Source organism: Danio rerio, chromosome 15, assembly GCF_052040795.2.
Source record: "Danio rerio strain M-AB ecotype USA chromosome 15, GRCz13ab, whole genome shotgun sequence".
NCBI classification, from domain to species: Eukaryota; Metazoa; Chordata; class Actinopteri; order Cypriniformes; family Danionidae; genus Danio; species Danio rerio.
In genome coordinates this window covers 35,273,309-35,293,056 of record NC_141035.1, presented here as the reverse complement: position 1 = coordinate 35,293,056, position 19,748 = coordinate 35,273,309, and the positions used below count along the sequence as shown (strand labels likewise).

The 19,748-nt window shown below is 40.8% G+C and overlaps 1 protein-coding gene across 2 annotated transcripts in view; it reads left to right on the top strand.

The window, feature by feature from the left end:
* frem2b (FRAS1 related extracellular matrix 2b) overlaps positions 1 to 19,484 on the top strand; it is a 159,810-nt gene extending 140,326 nt beyond the window's left edge. The window contains exons 17-24 of one of the 2 annotated variants that reach the window (XM_087283168.1): positions 2,472 to 2,664; positions 2,876 to 2,980; positions 3,805 to 3,932; positions 4,059 to 4,193; positions 6,785 to 6,911; positions 8,045 to 8,232; positions 10,125 to 10,271; positions 18,261 to 19,484. In XM_087283168.1, coding sequence (XP_087139294.1) covers positions 2,472 to 2,664; positions 2,876 to 2,980; positions 3,805 to 3,932; positions 4,059 to 4,193; positions 6,785 to 6,911; positions 8,045 to 8,232; positions 10,125 to 10,271; positions 18,261 to 18,752 — 1,515 coding nt within the window. In that variant the 3' untranslated portion in view covers positions 18,753 to 19,484. Of the gene's footprint in view, positions 1 to 2,471; positions 2,677 to 2,875; positions 2,981 to 3,804; positions 3,933 to 4,058; positions 4,194 to 6,784; positions 6,912 to 8,044; positions 8,233 to 10,124; positions 10,272 to 18,260 lie in introns of both variants that reach the window. The other variant, NM_001137661.1, reaches the window with a different exon arrangement.
* The last annotated feature ends 264 nt before the right edge of the window (positions 19,485 to 19,748 follow it).

The window sequence follows — 19,748 nt, the reverse complement described above, 5'->3', positions numbered from 1 at the left end:
TAAACAGCTCACTATTTATCTTTCGCCCACAATGAGTCAAAACTGACCTTTAGATCATAAAAAAGCTTCTTGTGTGTGTTTTTTTAACTGCTAGCCGGAGAAGCCCAGTCCTAAAACAAGCTTTAGAGGACTGTTTACATGCCTGTGTGAGCCAGTCGTTTGTCTTCACCATGGACACACGGCTCTGTTCGTTTACTTTGTAGTTAATTAAAGTGGACTACTGTCATTAAACAGGGATGGATTGGTAAACAGGTCACATTCAAGTTTGTGAAGTTATTCACAATGCTTTCTCAGAGAGTTAGCACTAGCAGTTAGCTTAATTTGATTACACTTAAAAGCTTTTAGGATGATTTTTGTTTTTTAATTGCTACAGTGATTTCAAGAGTTTAAAGTGTTTATTTCAGGGGCAAATCTCTAAGTTACAGTTTTAGATGTAAGTAGCGCCATCTACTGTTGGCGCACGTGTACTGTATATGTACATTCAGAAATACTATATTTATTAATACTATATTTGCCTTTTAGCATCCCTTAACCTAACTAACAGTTCACTGCCTCACCAATGTACAGACGAAGGCAAAACGATTAGCCCTCCTGTGCATTTTTTATTATTTTTCATTTATTTTCCAAGTTATGTTTACAATTTATAAATTCATTCATTCGTTCATTTTCTTTTTGGCTTAGTCCCTTTGTTAATCAGGGGTCGCCACAGCGGAATGAACCGCCAACTTATCCAGCATATGTTTTACACAGCAGATGCCCTTCCAGCCGTAACCTATTACTGGGAAACCCACACACACTCATTCACACTCATACACTACATATAATTTAGCTTACCCAATACACCTATACCACATGTCTTTGGACTGTGGGGGAAGCCGCAACACCCAGAGGAAACCCATGCGAAAATGGGGAGAACATGCAAACTCCACACAAAAAAACCAACTGACCCAGCCAAGACTCGAAGCAGGGACCGTATTGCTGTTAGGCGAACACACTACACACTGCGCCACCACGTTGCCAAACAATGTATATAGTTAAAAATAATATAATAGTAATAAGATAGTATATAATAATAATAATATATTGTTTCCTAGTTAACCTAATTAACCTAGTTATGTTTAATATGTTAAAGCTTTCTGTTAAACAACACTTCGAAAGTAACTGAAAAATAATTACAATTTAACATGTAGGATGGCTAATAATTTTTCACTCAACTGTATTTGTGTTATTAGGGCCGGACAATAATTCAATATCAATATATTTCGCAATAGATTTAATTTTTCAATAACGGTGATATGATTTTAAAACCCATTTCCGGTATTTCTATTTAAATTTGCATATGTATATATTTAATTATATATAAGATCCTAAACATCCTATCATTTGTCACTAAATTACTTTCAGTGCTCAGCCACAGTAAGAGCGTGATGCCACTTGCGTGATAACGTACATCACAGACACGCTGCCAGCGCTCAGCAGTTGGTTAAATAAGCTCCGTCGCAAAAAATGTCAACTACAAAATGAGTGCGACGAATTAGTTGATGAGAGAGAAAAGACTAGTGGTGTGGAAGTGGTTCGTCTTTTTAAGTTTCGATAACTTCGGTCAAGAATGAAAAGCAACCAGAACTATGAATATACTCATCTGTTTGTAAAGGCTAAATACAAATAAAAAGTGGACATTCATTTTTTTTTTTTTTGTACTTTAAAAAAAAAAAAAAGAAGTTATAAGAGCCTGGAGGTATTAAAGTCTTTTCAAATTTAGTACAGACATCTGTTATGTGTGTTCTTGTCAGGTTTTTTTCTGGCTTTTTAATATTGTCCATATCGATATCAGAATTTCATTGTATCGACTTAAATCGTGATATACATTTGTGCCATATTGTCCACCCCTATGTGTAATGATCATAAGGTTAAATTGCTGTTAAAAATATTTACACTACAAACACAAAACGTTCTCCTAACAGTTGCAGTTTGGATATATATTTTTTTACAATTAAAAACTAACATTCTAGAAATGTTCATTGTATGTTCTCTTTTTTTTGTACAAAAATAAATAATAAAAATCATTTACCTTTTATTTTTAATTTTTATTTCAAACCAATCTGCTCTGCTATACTAAAAACACGTTTAGCAGAGCTGCTCATGTAAAATGATTTCTGTGTAACATATTACATATTTTTACACAGTTTATTTTACCTTAGTCATATCATAATCATAAACCAGACGGTTAGCTGCCTTGAGAATTAATAACAACTAACTGACCAAACTTTTTAGCACCTGGTAAATGTTTATTTTAGGCCTTTAAAAAATTACCAAAATGTAAGCTTTTCTAAACCTAAAAGCAATGTTTTATTTGCATTAATAGAACATTCTTGGCTATAACAAACAAAGGAACATTAGAATGTATATTGGAATTACTAAAGATTGTTATGTAGTAGTTATTATGCGCTAAAGTGTTGTTCTTTGTGCAGGTGCTGAATCTGGTGCAGTCTTACGTGACGCTGCGTGTTCCTCTACATGTCTCATATGTGTTTCATTCACCCGTCGGCGCTGGAGGCTGGCAGCACTTTGACCTGCAGTCTGAGCTGCGTCTCACTTTTGTGTATGACACCGCCATCTTGTGGAGAGACGGCATCGGCAGTCCACCAGAGGCTGAATTACAAGGCAAGTGCTTCAGTCTTTCTGACCAATCAAAAAAATGATATAATTAATATGATGACATTTTATTACCAAAATTGTTATTTCAAATTGAAATAACTATTTTCAGAAGCAAATACTTCTGAAAAATGTATGTGTTTAGCCATAGGGACTTTATGGTCCTGTGTGGGTATGTGTTTTGTTTTGTTTTAAATTATGTAAAATATGTATATTGTAGGTGCTCTCTACCCTACCAGCATGCGCATCAATGAGCAAGGCCGTCTGGTCGTCAACTTCCGTACAGAAGCACGTTTTCGAGGGCTCTTTGTCACAGCACATTCAGGTTTGTTATTAAACATTCATTCATTTATTTATTAATTATTATTGATAATTATTATTATTAATATTAATAATTGTTTATAAATTATTATTTATTTATTAGGTCATATTATCTATTTTGATGATGATGATAATTATTATTGTAGTATTAATAATAAAAATTTGTATTATTATCATTATTATTGTTATTATTATCATTGGTGTTGTTATAAAATATGTAAATGTGAAATGTGTAAATGTTACACTATTTTGGAAATAGTAAAAAATGACACTGTATGACTCAAAATTATTGTAATAATGAAATGTATGAATAAGAAAATAAAAAAAATATCTTAAGTATGTATTTATAAAATTGTTGTTATTTTTATTTTATGCCAAAAAATCATTAGAATTTCAACAATTTTTATTCCATCAATCTATCAAAACTTTTAATTTTAATTAGACATGCATTGCATATCTAATTTCGATATTAAGAGAATAAAATTTGGGCAACTTTAAAGGTGGTTTCCTCTGTATTTTCATTTTGTTTTTAATCCTCAGATTGCAGATTTTCAAATTGATGCTTGACCAAATATTACCTAATCCTGTCAATGTATCAATGGAAAGCTTATTTGTTAAGATTTAGACGATATATGCAGTGAAAATCAATTCCAAAAATTGACACTTATGAGATCCAGGGTTACAAATATTTATTTAAATATTCATTTATCATTTATGTGATATTTACATTTTGGGAGTGGAATAGTTTTTGGTAGTGTAAATGTAAGTTTTTTAAGCCTGTTATTATGACCCTGTCATGTGGTATTGAGTTCATTTCTGTCAATGCAGCCTCTCCAATGACTTCTATGGTCATGTGTGTGGATCATCCTGGACTGACCTTTAACCTGAGCTTGGTGAGGAGTGAACCGACATACAACCAGCCAATACAGCAGTGGACCTTCATCTCAGACTTTGCCGTAAGTCTGATTACAGCTATAAATCAATACATTATTCTTTAATCCAAGCGAAATCTTCTTTTATTGCTCGACTGCATTTTAGTCTCTTCACTGTCTCTTCTGAAATTTGTCCTGCTTTTCCTCCAGGTGAGAGACTATTCTGGAACATACACGGTCAAACTGGTTCCCTGCACTTCTCCTCCCAATGTAGAGTACAGCTTTCGGCCTGTGTGTCATCCCAGAGAGCCCATAACCTTTGATCTGGACATACGCTTCCAACAGGTTGATATTAAAACACACACTGAAAACAAATAAATAAATAAAGGGTTTAATAAAGGTTCTCACACTTTTTGAAAGTGCTTGAATTTTAATTTTATAGTGTTATTTCAACATCTGTGCAGCTATGCTTTCAGAAACTGAAGAAAAAAATTAATTAATTAATTAATTTTAAAAACTATGACACACAATGCACATTTGATCAATATTTTAAACCAAATCACTTTTTATTGTCACATCAGCAGCAGCACGTGTACTATGATGAGTAAAAAGCTTTGATGCTGGCTCCAACCAGTGCAAAATACAACAACAGTGCAACATACACCAGCTTACTTCAAAAAAACAAAACAAACAATACAAAACAAAACAATAAACAATTATCAATGTTATACAGTAATACGTAAAAGACAATAAATACGTGAAGGACAATAAATGCGTTAAGAAAAACAAACACTACACACAAATATACACAGATCAAAAGACTACACAGTCAAAAAGGTGTACACATAGTTGTGTGGAAAATTATTGTAGGTAATATTGTTCAGATGCCACATTTGAATATAACCAGTATTGAATTGTATTCTTTGAACATGACTGTTCATCATTACTGTGATATTTGTGTAAGTATTGTAAGTATGTAAATATTAAGTGTAAGTGACAGAAGACGGGCCCGCGTGATTAGGGGGCCTCGCTTCGTCACGATTTTCAATAATTGTAAATCCGGCAACCGCAATAATCAAACTCTTGGGAACAACTGTGGTCGGAACCAAAGTTTACAGGTCTGTGTTCTCTGAACACCTCTCAAGCGGTGGACTACTTCATTCTGATTGCTTGCCGGCGAACCGCGTCATAGCTCATACCATAAAGTTGACTTGATTTCAACAATCCTCGACGCTCACATCGGAGAAGATGCGTCGCGCTGTTTCTCGCCGCTGGTTCTCATTGAAAATGAATGACTTCTGGCTACTTTGACGCTCTCGCAGCTTTCGGTTTGTGATCGCTCCTCAGTTTGTTGAAGGCTTCCCCGCGTTGTCGCTCCACCCCGCCTCCCTTCCCCGCTCCTCAATTTGTGATCGCTTCCCCGTGTTGTCTCTCACCCAATTGCTAATTGAAAAGTGCTAGTAAATTTTACAATTAAATACAAAGAATCCATAGATAAAACTTGGACATGAAGGGACTGTTCACCCAAAATAAAAAAGGATTCATTATTTACTTAGCCTCGAATTGAATCTTCTGTTGAGCACAAAAGAAGATATTTTGAGGAGTCTGAAAATAGTAGAAAAAACAAATACTCCATGGTAGCAAAAACAAACTCTATGGAAGTTAATGGTCACAGGTTTCCAACTTATTGCATCTACTTCTGAAAAAAAAAACAGTTACAGTTAAAGAGCTTCTGTTACTCTTTACAAAGTCTGTAATGCAGTGTGACAACTTTACAAAACAAAAGCCTTACTAAACTGTGCTGGACAAATTCTTCATTTTGGCAGTTTTATATTAACATTAAACAGAGCTGCATGCTTCTGTATCTAACAGCCAGGAACAGCGAAACATTGGCTTATTATCTGTCATTATCCTGTTTGTGCGGTTGAATACTATAAATACCAGCTGCTATAGTGAAATCTTTTTCTTGTTGTATCATTTAACCTCAGTCGTGTTTTTTGAACATTAAATGATCAGATTTTGCAAGTTTTCAATAAACATTCCTTATAATAGTCAATGCTGCTTTAATATGAATATACATTTGTTTTTAAAATGAATTTAATATATTTGTGATGTTTATAAGAAGTCTCTTCTGCTCAAAGATCATTCATTGATCATTTAAAAAATTTAAAAAGGTCATTTAAAAATATATATATTTTACTATTTAAAATTATTTATTGTTCTATTTTATTATATTATATTTTAAAATGTAATTTATTCCTGATTTCAAAGCTAAATTTGAGCATTATTAGACCAGTGAGTCACAGAAGCCTTCAGAAATCGTTCCGATACTAATTTGCTATTCAAGAGATGTTTATGTATTTATTATTATTATTGTCAATATTTATAAACAGTTGAATGATTTTTCTCAGGATTCTTTGATGAATAGAAAGACCCAAAGATCAACATTTATTTGAAATAAAAACCTTTTAAAACATTCTACATTACACCATTTAAAAGTGTGTCTTTTTAAAGAAATTGTAAAATTAAAAGTGACGATATAGTCATTTATAATGTCACAAAAAATACTATTTCAGATAAATAATGTGCATGAACTTTCTATTCATTAAAGTTCAAAATTCATCAAAATATACTGTTTTCTTAATAATAGTAATAATAATAAATAATAATAATAATAATAATAAATGTTTTTTAGAAGCAAATCAGATTATTAAAACAATTTCTGAAGGATCTTGTTTGTATAAATACATATAATTTCTTGTTTTTTTTTTATTCTTTGGATCAAATAAATGCAGCCTTGGTGAGCAGAAGAGGCTTCTTTTAAAAACATGACAAATTTTACTTTTCTAAAATGTTTGATCAGTAGTTTCTATTTAATAAAGTATATAACAACCACTGTGTTTTAATGAAAGCTCTGTATGTGTTGATTTCTCCAGGTGAGTGATCCAGTGTCAGCAGAGTTCAGTCTGAACACACAGATGCTTCTGCTTTCAAAGAGGACTCTCTGGCTGTCAGACGGCTCCATGGGCTTCGGTCAGGAGACTGACACTGCTTTCTCAGAGGGTAAAATCCTGTGGCTTGTAGGGATATTTCACCCAAAAAATGAAAATTCTGTCAAGTTAAACAAAAAAATAGGATATTTTGAAGAATTCAGGTGAAATCAAAATGACAAACACACCAAAATTTATTTGATGTCAGCTGACTACCTTGATTTCAAAACCACATCAAATTGACTGATAAGATTGACATCATAAATCATGGTAAAAAAAGAATTACAGGACAGTCCTGTTATCAATTTTGAGGTGGTTTCTGACACCAATATAAGATCTCAACATAAAACAGAATGTGTAGATACACATATATAAACCAATATACAAGTTATTAAATAATAGTATTAATAATAGCGTCAGCCATGACAACAATATTGTCAGTAAAAAGGAAAAACTGAAGAATAATGACAAGGACATACTATTGCAAATAAAAATGACAAATAAAATAAATTAATAGATATATGTTTTTCTGTGTTCAAAAATACAAAATAAAAGAAAAATTTGATGGAAAAAAAAATCTCAATTTGACATCAAGATAGTTTACATGCATTTCAGGAAAACAAATTTAGTGTAAATTTGGAATTTGGAGATGAAGCTTTAAATGAAAACATTTCTTATGTTAAAGTACTTTTTGTGTCTTTTTGGGGTATTAAGTTCACCAATGTGTGCATGTCAAATAGATGTCAAGGTTTTCACACAAATCAGTTGCCATTTTTGACAGATTTTTGATGTCGATTTGGCATCAAGTTTCTTCATGGGTACACTGAAAAAAATTATTCAAAGATGATTCCTTGGATTTACTCAATTTTTTCACGTTAAGTGGTTGTAAACAATTTATTTGGGCTTAATTTAAACAAACAAATTAAGTTCAACATTATTAAACTTAATTTGTTTGTTTAAATTCAACACAAATAAATTGTTCAACAGTTCAACAGCAACAGTTTTGCATGCATCACTTTTTTCAGTGTATGGAAGTCATTGGTTTTCAACATTCAAAAGGCCACCTCTTATTTTTAACATCGACAGAAACAACCTCAGATGAATACATGTTTATTTTTGGGGTGAACTATTGCTAGTAATAAAGGTTCTAGTAGCATTGTGTTTTATTTAAACGCTCACTTATTCATGGCTGATGTTTTTCTTTAGGAGACATGATCTATGGCCGTGTGATGGTAGATCCGGTTCAGAATCTCGGGGACTCGTTCATCTGTAACATCGAAAAGGTGTTTTTGTGCACAGGAGCAGACGGATACATCCCAAAATACAACCCAGACAACTTTGAGTACGGATGTCTGGCTGATTCACCGTCTCTTCTCTACCGCTTCAAGATCATCGTAAGTATTGACACAGTTTAGTAAATATCAAGATTTGAACAAAGGAGTTGACATTCTACAGATTTCCAGTATGATGAATAAAATGTACAGTAAATACATACAGTTGAAGTCAGAATTATTAGCTCCCCTTAACTAACTGGCTTAACCCAGTTAAGCCTTTAAATGTCACTTTAAGCTGTATAGAAGTGTCTTGAAAAATATCTAGTCAAATATTTACTGTCATCATGGCAAAGATAAAATAACCAGTAATTTAAAATGAGTTATTAAAACTATTATGTTTAGAAATGAGTTGAAAAAATCTTCTCTCCATTAAACAGAAATTGGGGAAAATTGGGGAACTAAATAGCTGTATTTAGTAAATGTTTTCGAACATTTTATGAAATATAACTTAGTGATATCTATATTTGGATTTGTCCTGGTTTTAGTATCATTACCATTGTAAAAATATAATGCTACTATACTGGTTATACTATTTTTGTTATTTAATGTATTTTATTTTGTCTTTAAATGTAGTTTTTGTAACTTTTTTCTTTTTTATGTACATTTTCTTGTATATTTTAATCACTTTAATATTGCAACTTTGAGGGCTTTATTTTGATGGTCCATGAGCAAAGTGCAAAGCGCAGGGCACAAACGCATTTAGGGCGTGTCAGAATCCACTTTTGCTATAAGGACAGAAAAATTCACTTTGCGCCGTGGCACATGGTCTAAAAGGGTTGAGTTTATTTTCTGAATGAGTTATAGGTGTGTTTTGAGAATAAACCAATCAGAGTCTCATCTTCCATTCCCTTTAAGAGCCAGTTGCATCGCACCATGGTGCATTTGCTATTTACATGACGTAAAGTAAGTGTAAGTGGAAAAACTGAGCGTTTTACTAGCAAGAAAACAGTTAAACAGAGCATCTGCAGCGCGAGAATGAGAGACAAATTATTAACTTTCACTTTAGCTCTCGTGGATAGGGAACCCTTGGACGCACAGACATCAATTAGCCTATAAATAATTAATTTCGTTTGTCAAATATTTGTTTTACAACTATTTCTAAATTCAGTTCTAATTTCCAGCAAACGAATACATGAAAAATATTGACTAAGTGTGGTCAAAAAACTGAGTTATATCCTAATACACATGCTGTGCCCCATATGGTCCAAAACCTATGACTATGTCCTTACAGTTGGGCAAATCTAAGCTTATTTTTATAAAACAAATAAAAATAGCTTATAATAAATAATACTGCTAATAATAAATCATTATTCAAAAGCAAATTGTTATAAATGAACTAAGAAAGCCTCCCGAAATAAAGAAGGCATGAAGGCAGTAGTTTTTATATTTATGTAGGCTAGAAAATAATATGTTTGTAATATTTTAATCCTTTATGTTTATATCCTATATATATTCTTATTATATCCTATATACATCCTTAATATTTTAATTCTTTTCATATATAAAGATATTTGCGTATTGCTCCACAATTTGTGTGTATTAAGCAGTGTGTAAGCGAGGCGCACAACTAACACGCTTTGCACTGGACAATAGACTGGCTTTGTTCTGGTCTATTGAAAAATCTATTATAGTTTCTTAAAAATAACAACGCGCCAGCAATACACCTCACCAAAGAATTACAATTTCACAGAAGGGCTAATAATGTAAATTCTAACTGTGTTGCATATTTTTCTTGGTTTAGTTTGTTTCAAAAGCCATGTTCAGATTTTATAAAATCTATAAGGTTCTTATTTAATAATGATTTGAATATTAAATGTGTTTTTTTGTTTTTGTTTTTTGATGCCAGGTGCATCCAGTGTCTCTGTTGACATGCTGTGCATCCTTGTCTTTGTGCTGCATTCAGGATCTTTTTAGAGTAAAATGTGTCATTTTAAACTCATTCTGCTTTACAGGACAAAGCTCAGCCAGAGACTCAGGCGAGAACATTCGGCAGCATTAGTTTCAATGCTTTCCTGGCTGTAGATGATCCTCAAGCCCTGGCGCTGGTGAGACAGCCGGGCTCTGATGGATTTAGATTGGATTCAACAGCTCTGTTTCAGGTAAGAAGGATAAGATGGTTGAAGATGGTTTCTGGCATAATTTACTAACCCTCTTGTTATTCCAATCCCACAAGAGTCATTTTTAGAACTCAAATTTATAATCAAATCTGAGAGACTTCTGTTCCTTCTTTGGAAGTATATTACTATAGTAAAAACAACGCACATTTTAAAATGTTTATAATCAAACTAAAAGACTGTATCAAGTAGTTCCCCTTCGGGGGGAACTTCAGCACTATAAGTGGATTTGATTTGTAAAATCCACGCATTGGGAGGTTCGGTTCAGAAGCTACTCGTCTGAAAGAGTATTGAACGGGCCAATTAAGAATGAATTGGCAGCGCAAGCCTGCGCAGGTGAGCGGCATAAGCAATCAACTGAGTATATAAGCTCACCTGGCGCCAGCAGACGCTATCCTTTTCGCTTCAGAGACTTTCTGATCGAGTCGATGAGGGTTCCTCCTGCTGTGACCAGCGATTCTGAGCGAACGAGAGCATTCTCCCGGTCCAGAGTGTGTACACGCAGTGGCAGACGGTCGAGCTGGGTTTCTCCCTTGCCTGGCGTTCTTTGGGTCCGGTCCTCCAGAGCGGTGCGTATAAAGTTGCAAACTTCACAGAAAGAGCAACACAGTCGTGCAGCACGTCCTTATCAGGACGGCGCTCCGACTGTGCGTTTCTGGATGCGGTGGTTTCCTGTCCTCGGATGATGGGCGCGGGCACTGAGTTACATGTCTGGGGGTCCAGCATGTTAATGCGCTGCTCGCGGGCAGTTCATGTCGTCATTGCGATGCCATGACTGTTGCGCAAGATCGCGGTTAGCCTTTGCAAAAGGGTGAACCACCCCAGTTGTCCCCTGCTCTGCAGCGGGCACTCGGGCAGATCTGAGGGTTTCAGCGAGAGATAATCCGTCGCCCACGGGCCCGCGGACCTCCCGCTCCTCTAAGCGCTCCATCCAAGCTTCGGGCGGGGGAAGCGATCCGTCTAACAGATGGTAGCCCTTACGCCCGATGACACCGGAGACCAGATGTCCACCGCGGCATCGGAGGGTGGGCTTTCATTGTCCGATGATGATCCAGACCCGCTCGCCCCCTTCGGGCTGGTGAGCGCTGTCACTACGGATCCTGAAACGGACATGTTAGCCGTGCTTTCCCGGGCTGCTTCGGCCGTGGGTTGGAGATGGTTTATCCCCCAGCTCCGCGGCCGGACCGACTAGAGGGGCGTTCCCTTCTTCCCGGAGGTGCACAGTAGGCTCACGCGGTCTTGTAAAGCACTTTTTTCTGCTCGTGCTGCGTGTTCCTCCACCCTAACCACTCTTGACGGTGAAACAGCCAGGGGGTATGTGGCGATTCCTCAGGTTGAGTGCGCGATGGCGGTAAATCCGCGCGGCGCCTCTTCTTGGCGGGATCCGCCTCGTCTCCCATCCAAAGCCTGTAAGTTATCTACCTCCCTCGGAGCTAGAGCTTACATAGCTGCGGGCCAGGCTGCTTCCGCCTTGCATGCGATAGCCACCTACTAGCGCTACCAAGCGCAGGCGCTGGCCGAGCTGCACGAGGGTGGGTCCAACCCAGGCTTACGAGCTTCGCACCGCCGCCGACTTAGCTCTTCGGACTACTGAGTCCGCTGCGTGTGCGTTGGGGAGGACGATGTCCACATTAGTGGTCCAGGAGCGCCACCCCTGGCTGATATGCGCAAAGTCGACAAAGTCCGCTTTCTTGACTTCCCCATATCCCCAGCCAGGTTCGGCGACACTGTCTGTGAATTCACCCAGGAATTCAAGGCGGTGAGAGAGCAGTTGGTGGGTGATGTCTTATCGGCGGTCCGTAGCCCGCTCCGCCCGCCGTGCCATTCATACCTGCTCCTCGCCGAAGGCGCCCGCCTACGAGAGCTGCTCCGCCCCCGCACACGCCTCAGGCGAAGCGAGCGCGTCGGGCACCTCGGAAGCAGGCAGCCCCCCTGCCCAGAACGCCGCTAAGTCCGGCAACGGACCGCGAAGCGTCCCTGGGACAGGCCATCTGGAGAAGAGGGAACTTGCTCTTTCCCCGCTGGAGGGCGGGGCCCCATTTCCAACGGCACTTTTTACTGCCATGAAAACATTATGAAAGGGCACTTTTCACTTCCCCAGATGTGACAGCCCGAAATCTGCCAGTCTGGGACGCTATGCTTTCTAGCTTGCAGATTCGGTGCGTTTCGCCAGTGGCTCACGAGCGCTGGGAGGACGGTCTCCTTTCTCCCACCCCTCGAGCCTCCCCTCCGGAGCTCGGGTTTGGAGTGAGAGCAAATATCTCACCTCCAGCTTTTCCGTGGGACCCGCGAGCTTCCTGGATCAGCACACCCACTCCGCGCTGCCCCACTGCTGGTACGTCAGCGATTGTAGCGATGAGTCCATTAGCGAGAGCTCTGCCTGCCTGGTTAGCGCGGGCCAGCTCTTCGCGGTGGCTCATACGCACAATCAGACTCGGCTATGCGATTCAGTTCGCGAAACGGCCCCCCAAGTCACGGGTGTGTATTCACCAGGGTCAGCCCCCTGTCCGCCCCTGTCTTGCGAGAGGAGATTGCTGTCCTCCTGGCGAAGGATGCAATCGAGCCGCTCCCTCCAGCCGAGATGGAGAGCGGGTTTTACAGCCCACGCTTCATCGTGCCCAAAAGAGCGGTGGGTCACGGCCAATCCTAGATCTGCGCGTTTTGAACCGCTGCCTGCACAAGCTGCCGTTCAGAATGCTCACGCAGAAGCGCATCCTCCGGTGCGTTCGTCCTCTGGGTTGGTCTGCAGCATTAGACCTGATGGACGCGTATTTCCATGTCTCCACTCTTCCTCGCCACCGACAGTTTCTGCGGTTTGCGTTTGAAGGTCGAGCTTGGCAATACAAAGCCCTCCCCTTCGGGCTCTCTCTGTCTCCGCGGGTCCTCACCAAGCCCGCGGAGGGTGCCTCAGCGCCCCTTCGGCTCGCGGGCATCTGCATACTCAATTTCTTTACGACTGGCTGATTTTTGCCCTCTCTCAGAGCAGTTGATTATGCACAGAGACAAAGTGCTCTGGCACTTCCACCTGTGGGGGTTTCAGGTCAACCGAGAAAAGAGCAAACTCGCCCCCGTGCAGAGGATCTCTTCTCTCGGGCTGGAGCTGGACTCGGTCACCATGGCAGCGCGCCTCTCCGGAGAGCGCGCTCAGCTGATGCTGTACTGTCTGAGAGAGCTCGACAGTAAAATAGTGGTCCCACTGAAACTATTTCAGAGGCTCCTGGGGCATATGGCATCCGCAGCCGCTTCATGCCGCTCGGATTATTCTATATGAGACCACTTCAGCACTGGCTTCACGATCGAGTCCCCAGACGCGCATGGCACGCGCGCGCACACCGAGTCTCTGTTACTGCGCTGTGTCGCCGCGCCCTCAGCCCTTGGAGCGACCCCTCGTTCCTACAGACCTGGGTGTCTCTAGAACAGGCGTCCAGTCTTGTTGTCGTTTCAGCAGACACTTCCAACACGGGCTGGGGGGCTGTGCGTTGCGGGCATGCGGCTGCGGACCTGTGGAAAGGTACCCAGTTGCATTGGCATATCGCCTGGAGCTGTTGGCAGTGTTCCTCGCTCTCCACCGTTTTTTTCCGGTGCTGGAGCGGCAACACGTGCTGGTCAGGACGGACAGTACGGCGGCGGTGGCGTATATCAGCCGTATAGGGGGTATGCGCTCTCGCCGCATGTCTCAGCTCGCCCGCCGTCTGCTCCTCTGGAGTCATCCGCGGCTGAAATCGCTGCACACCATTCATATTAAGGCAAGCTCAACCGTGCAGCCGATGCGCTCTCACGGCAGCCTTGCGTCCTGGAGAATGGAGACTCCACCCCGAGTCTGTTCAGCTGATATGGGCGCGATTCGGGGAAGCCCAGATCGATCTGTTGCTTCCCCCGAGATCGCTCATTGCTAGTTGTTCTTTCCCTGACCGAGTGCTCTCGGCACGGATGCACTGGCTTACAGCTGGCCTCGGTGCACGCGCAAATACGCGTTTCCCCCAGTGAGCCTGCTCGCGCAGTTACTGTGCAAGGTCAGGAAGAGGACGAGGAACAGGTTGCTGGTTGCGCCCCTCTGGCTCAACCGGACCTGGATGTCAGAGCTCTCCCTCGCGATAGCCCTCCCCTGGCAGTCCCTTCGAGAGAGCACCTCTTCTCTCAGGGACAGGGCACCACCTGGCACCCTCGCCGATCTTTGAAGAGATTTTAGACGCGAGGAAGACTTAGGTAACCTCCGATTGCGGTGGCTAATACCGTCACTCGGGCTAGAGCCCCCTCCCCGAGCGCGCCTATGCCCTGACGTGGAGTCTATTCACTGAATGGTGTGTCTCTCGCTGAGAAGACCCCCGTAATTTGCCAGATCAGCGTTGTGCTTTCTTTACGCCGAGAGAAGCTGGAGAGCAGGCTGTCGCCCTCCACACTCAAGGTTACGTGGCTGCCATCTCCGCTCTCATAACGCGGTGGCTGGCAGCACCGTGGGAACGCATAACCTCATCATCCGGTTCCTCAGGGGCGCTAAGCGAATTAATCCTTCCCGCCCCCTCTCATGCCCTCTTAGGATCTCGCCCTCGCTACACAAGCCGCGTCAGATCCCTTCGATCCTCGACTCAGTATCTTTCTGTCCCTGAAGACAGCTCTGCTGGTCGCGTTGATATCGATTAGAGGGTCGGGGACCCGGAGGCATTTTTCGGTCAGTGACTCGTGCCTGTAATTGGGCTGGCTTCTCTCACGTCCTGAGACCCCGCCCGCGATATGTGCCCAAGGTTCCTACCACTCCGTTTTAATACGAGGTAGTGAGCCTGCAAGCGCTGCCCTCGGAGGAGGCAGACCCAGCCCTTCTTTATTGTCCAGTTCGCGTTTTGCGTATTATCCGGACCGCACTCAGAGTTTAGATCATCTGAGCAGCTCTTCGTCTGTTATAACGGTCGGCAGCAGGGAAGTGCCGTACCGAAATAAGTTCCCACTAGATTGTGGATGCCTTTCTTTCACTATCAGAGCCGAGATAAGCCGCGTCCCCCGAGAGCGCGTGCGCACTCCACTCGGAGTTTCGCATCCTCTCGAGCGCGCGCACGCGGCGCCCCTCTAACAGACTTCTGTAGAGCTGCGGGCTGGGTGACACCCAACACATTTGCAAGGTTTTACAATCTGCGAGTGGAGCCGGTTTCCTCAAGGGTATTAGGTAACCCTTGGTGATTGAGGAAACAATTCGGTAGGGTGTTGAAACACGCTTGCTGCGCCATTTTCCCTAACACGGAGATACGTGCGCCTTTTTATCTGTCAGTAAAGTTCCCCGTCAGGTGAGCCCTGCAGATTCCTCCGTGGCCCCCAGCACTGACTCAGCGGAGGAGTCACTTGCTGGCCCACTACGTTGTAGGTCTGCCCGCTGGTCAGCCCGCGTTTTGGGTAAAGGTGCCTGCTATGCGTGGTCCCCACTAGGCGATCCCATATGCTTATTCAGCCACGGTTAAGTCCCCCCCCCCTGGGCGGACCCGTGTCTTCCCTCCCCGCTAACCACTCTTTTGCTATGCGTACTCCCCCTTTTTAGGGCTAGTCCATATGTAAATTCTGCCATCTATCCCCCCTTGGGTAACGGATGGCCTCCGCAGCGTCCTCCCTATCGGGATTGCACGCTTCCCAACGTACTGTCGTATTTTCCTAGAATTATCTAGATGCTCACGACTTCCCAAAAAATATATCTAAATCCGTAAAACTTCTGTTGAAGTAGGATAAATTAGGGCCAGGGACACGTTGGAGGACCGCGCCCCCCATGATGCGGGTGCGTCACGCTTGCTTGACTATCTCCTCATCGGGGGTGTTGGTAAGGTGCAGTCATTATGGCGCTTTCAATGGGCTCCCAATGCGTGGATTTTACAAATCAAATCCACTTATAGTGCTGAAGTTCCCCCCGAAGGGGAACGTTCGAGGTTACTAAAGTAACCCTTCGTTCCCCGAGGAGGGGAACGGAAGCACTATACTCCGTCGCCATAATGACTGTCCCTTAGCTGTTGAAAGTCTCTTCAGCTTAAAAAGGATAGCGTCTGCTGGCGCCAGGTGAGCTTATATACTCAGTTGATTGCTTATGCCGCTCACCTGCGCAGGCTTGCGCTGCCAATTCATTCTTAATTGGCCCGTTCAATACTCTTTCAGACGAGTAGCTTCTGAACCGAACCTCCCAATGCGTGGATTTTGCAAATCAAATCCACTTATAGTGCTTCCGTTCCCCTCCTCGGGGAACGAAGGGTTACTTTAGTAACCTCGAACGTTCTCTTTACAAGATTTAGCACTTAATTTTTATGGATTTCTTTCAATATTTTAATTGAGATGCTGAATTATTGCAATTATTGCATCTTTTATTTATTTTTTATTATTACTATTATTATCATTATTTATTATTATTATTATTATTATTATTATTAAAATATCACAATTTCTGTTATGAAGTGAAAGCTTGATTTGTTTGGAACAAGAAGCTGACTGAAAACAAAATTCATAATTTTCTAATAAATATTGCGATCATGCTTAACTTTTTTGTGCTGTTGGGAATGTGTTCATCCACTTTGGGCTGATTTTGAGTCTTAATTTGGCCTCAAATGTTTCTGTGTTTCAGCAAATGGAAGGATTTTTGGTGACATCATATTTTAATGAATATTTTGGGAAAATGCTTTAAAAAAAATTCAACAAAACACTCTGGGCAAATTGACTACCCTTTCATTATGTTCTTGGTTGTTTTTGCCCATTGACTTACATTATAATTACATTTTTGAATTACAAAGGCATGACACCATAAAATCATTCATTGGTGGTTGCTAGTTTTCTCAGTCGAGAAGAGGTCAAATTTGCAATTTGTAATTTGCAGGCACAGGACATCAACATGACATCATATTGACCTTGTACCCCAATGTCATTGGGATGTTGGATTTTGCTGAAAATGAAAATCAGGTTGATGTCGGAACTCAACGTCAGGCCGATGTCAGTGTCCAATGTCCAACCTAAAATCAACCAAATATCAATGTCTAATCATGTTACACCTTGATGTTGTGTGGCCATTACCACTATGAAATCTGTCAGACGTTGGATTTTGGTCACTTTCCAACACAACCTAAAATCAACCAAATATCAACGTAATTTGACATCATTATTGGACATTAAATAATGTTGTCCTTAGACGCTGGTTAGACATGAAATTTTGGTAATCATGACCTAAATCTAACCTAATATTAACGTCTTATGATGTTGTTTGCCTGCTGGGAAGTTGCCGCGCAAAAATTGTTTCGATTCTGGCTTAAAATTATATGGTTATATGCAGGGCTTAATTTGTGCTGGAACACACCAGCTCCGGATCTGGCACCTCTGAAATCTGATCCGGCACCTCATTTTACTGATCGCCCTCCTCAACCGCCCTCCTCCCCTGTCCGCTGTTCACTTTTACTTTCTTTTGCGACTCCCCAACCCTTTTCACTTTTGTCTGCGACAACCAACCCCCCACCTCCCCGGCCCTCCACTTTCATGTGTGACACCTCTTCATCCTCAGGTAACATGGGGGATCCGTTACCCCAATCTGTTCTGGAACCTCGCATTTCACAAATTAAGCACTGGTTATATGGAATATAGTGAGAGAGACTTTGCACACTTTGATATGTTTGAGAAAAAAATAAGATAATAAGCCCCTCAGCTCTCAGAACATAGTAAGTGTATTATTGCGTGTACACTATAATTTGTTTAACTCCATAGAACTTAAATAAAATAGTCAGAAACCTTTTTGCACAGGCTTATCCAAAGGGTTAATAGTGGCAACTAATCATTGACAATAAAAATGAAAAGTTTTACCTCCTCCCAACAGGGAAAAACACCAACAATGTAGAATGATCATTTGGCCAATCAAAAAACATTGTTGTAATTGAAGTCAATGGGGCAAAAACAGCCACAAACATAACAAGGGTAGTCCATTTGAACAGTACACAAGGGTTATTGCTAATGCTGTAACACTCCATCCAGGTTTCGGCAGGCAGAGAATGGTACATCCACACCATCTACACCGTCCGCTCCAGAGAGAACGCCAATCGAGGCATTGGGAAAAGAAGCCTGGATTATCACTCTCTAACACACAGCCACTCAATTTCCAAAAGATCAGCAAACGGCGTTCCAGATTTGGCTCAAGATATCAGCGTAGAAAGTAACCGCGGCACAAACATCTTACATATAGCGCTGGACCACAGCTTTCAGAAACATCCCAGCCTTCACGAGGAATCCCAAGCGGAGGGTATCATTCCCAGAGAACTGAACCAAAGGGAAACTAGCGATGATCAACTTGTCCTGATCATAGGAGTTTTAGTCGGTCTTCTCTTCTCCATCCTACTGGTTATTCTCATCGTCATTTTGGTGCGATCTAAAAGAGAAAAGAGCGTCACTGAGTCGCCGAAAGGATCTAGCAGCACAGAACCAATGATGACGCAAGTCTCCAATAGCAACGACAGTTCAGAGGTTTGATTGCAAAATAAAAGTGGACGATCATATTCATGTTTCGTTTGAAAGTGCCTCGTTCATTCATTTGGCACGCAAAGACACATAGTGGCTTGGAGTGGTCGCGCGCTACCTCTCCTCGGGATTTTGACGGTCCGAAAGTGTACTTGAAACTCAGAAGCACTTCTGTTGTCACTGCTTTAACTGTTTGAATTTTGGTTTGTTTTTGATTTACTACTACTGCATTGATATTCACCCAAATTAAAGTTTTTTTTCTTTATATCCAAAGGTGCTAGATGAAACGGTATTATGGGAAAGGACTATATTGTATAAATACAGTTTGTTTTTAGTCACTGATCATTTTTAATGGCTTATAAGGTTGATTGAATTTGATTTTACCATGTGCTGTATGGGAGATTCTTCTTTGATGTATAATTGTTTTTTTATTTTTACATTTATATGTGTTTTTTTTCCACTGCTGTATGTTTTTATTTCAATGTACTGTAATACAGTAATTATTAACATCCAACTAGAGTATTATCAAGTTTCCTCAAAAAGTGAAAAGTTTTAGGTTTTGGCAATACAAAAGCACATTTGTATTCTTCTTTTTTCTTGTATTTGATATATTTATGCTCACTATCAAGTTTGCATGGGTTTCTTTTTTTTCCCCTACACCTGCTGTGTAAAAATGTATTATAGTGTATTATAAGGCAGATAAAATGTTTGGGAGAAATGAAATCAAAAGATTTTGCCATGTAACATTTCTTTGTCGTCAGCTGTTTTTTTTTTTCGTATGGAGATTATTGTCATGACTTTTGTACCTGAATGTGATGCTGATAAGCATGGTATCAATTGAACAGTAATGACATAAAAGTTTTCATTGCGATGATTCAACACTAGTAAATTATTGGTCAAACAATGCAAAAATTACAATTCTTCTTAATTATTATTATTATTATTATGTAATTTGGTCCAAGATGGAAGCTATCTAAAAAAAGAGCAAGCATTATTCAGCATCTTGTA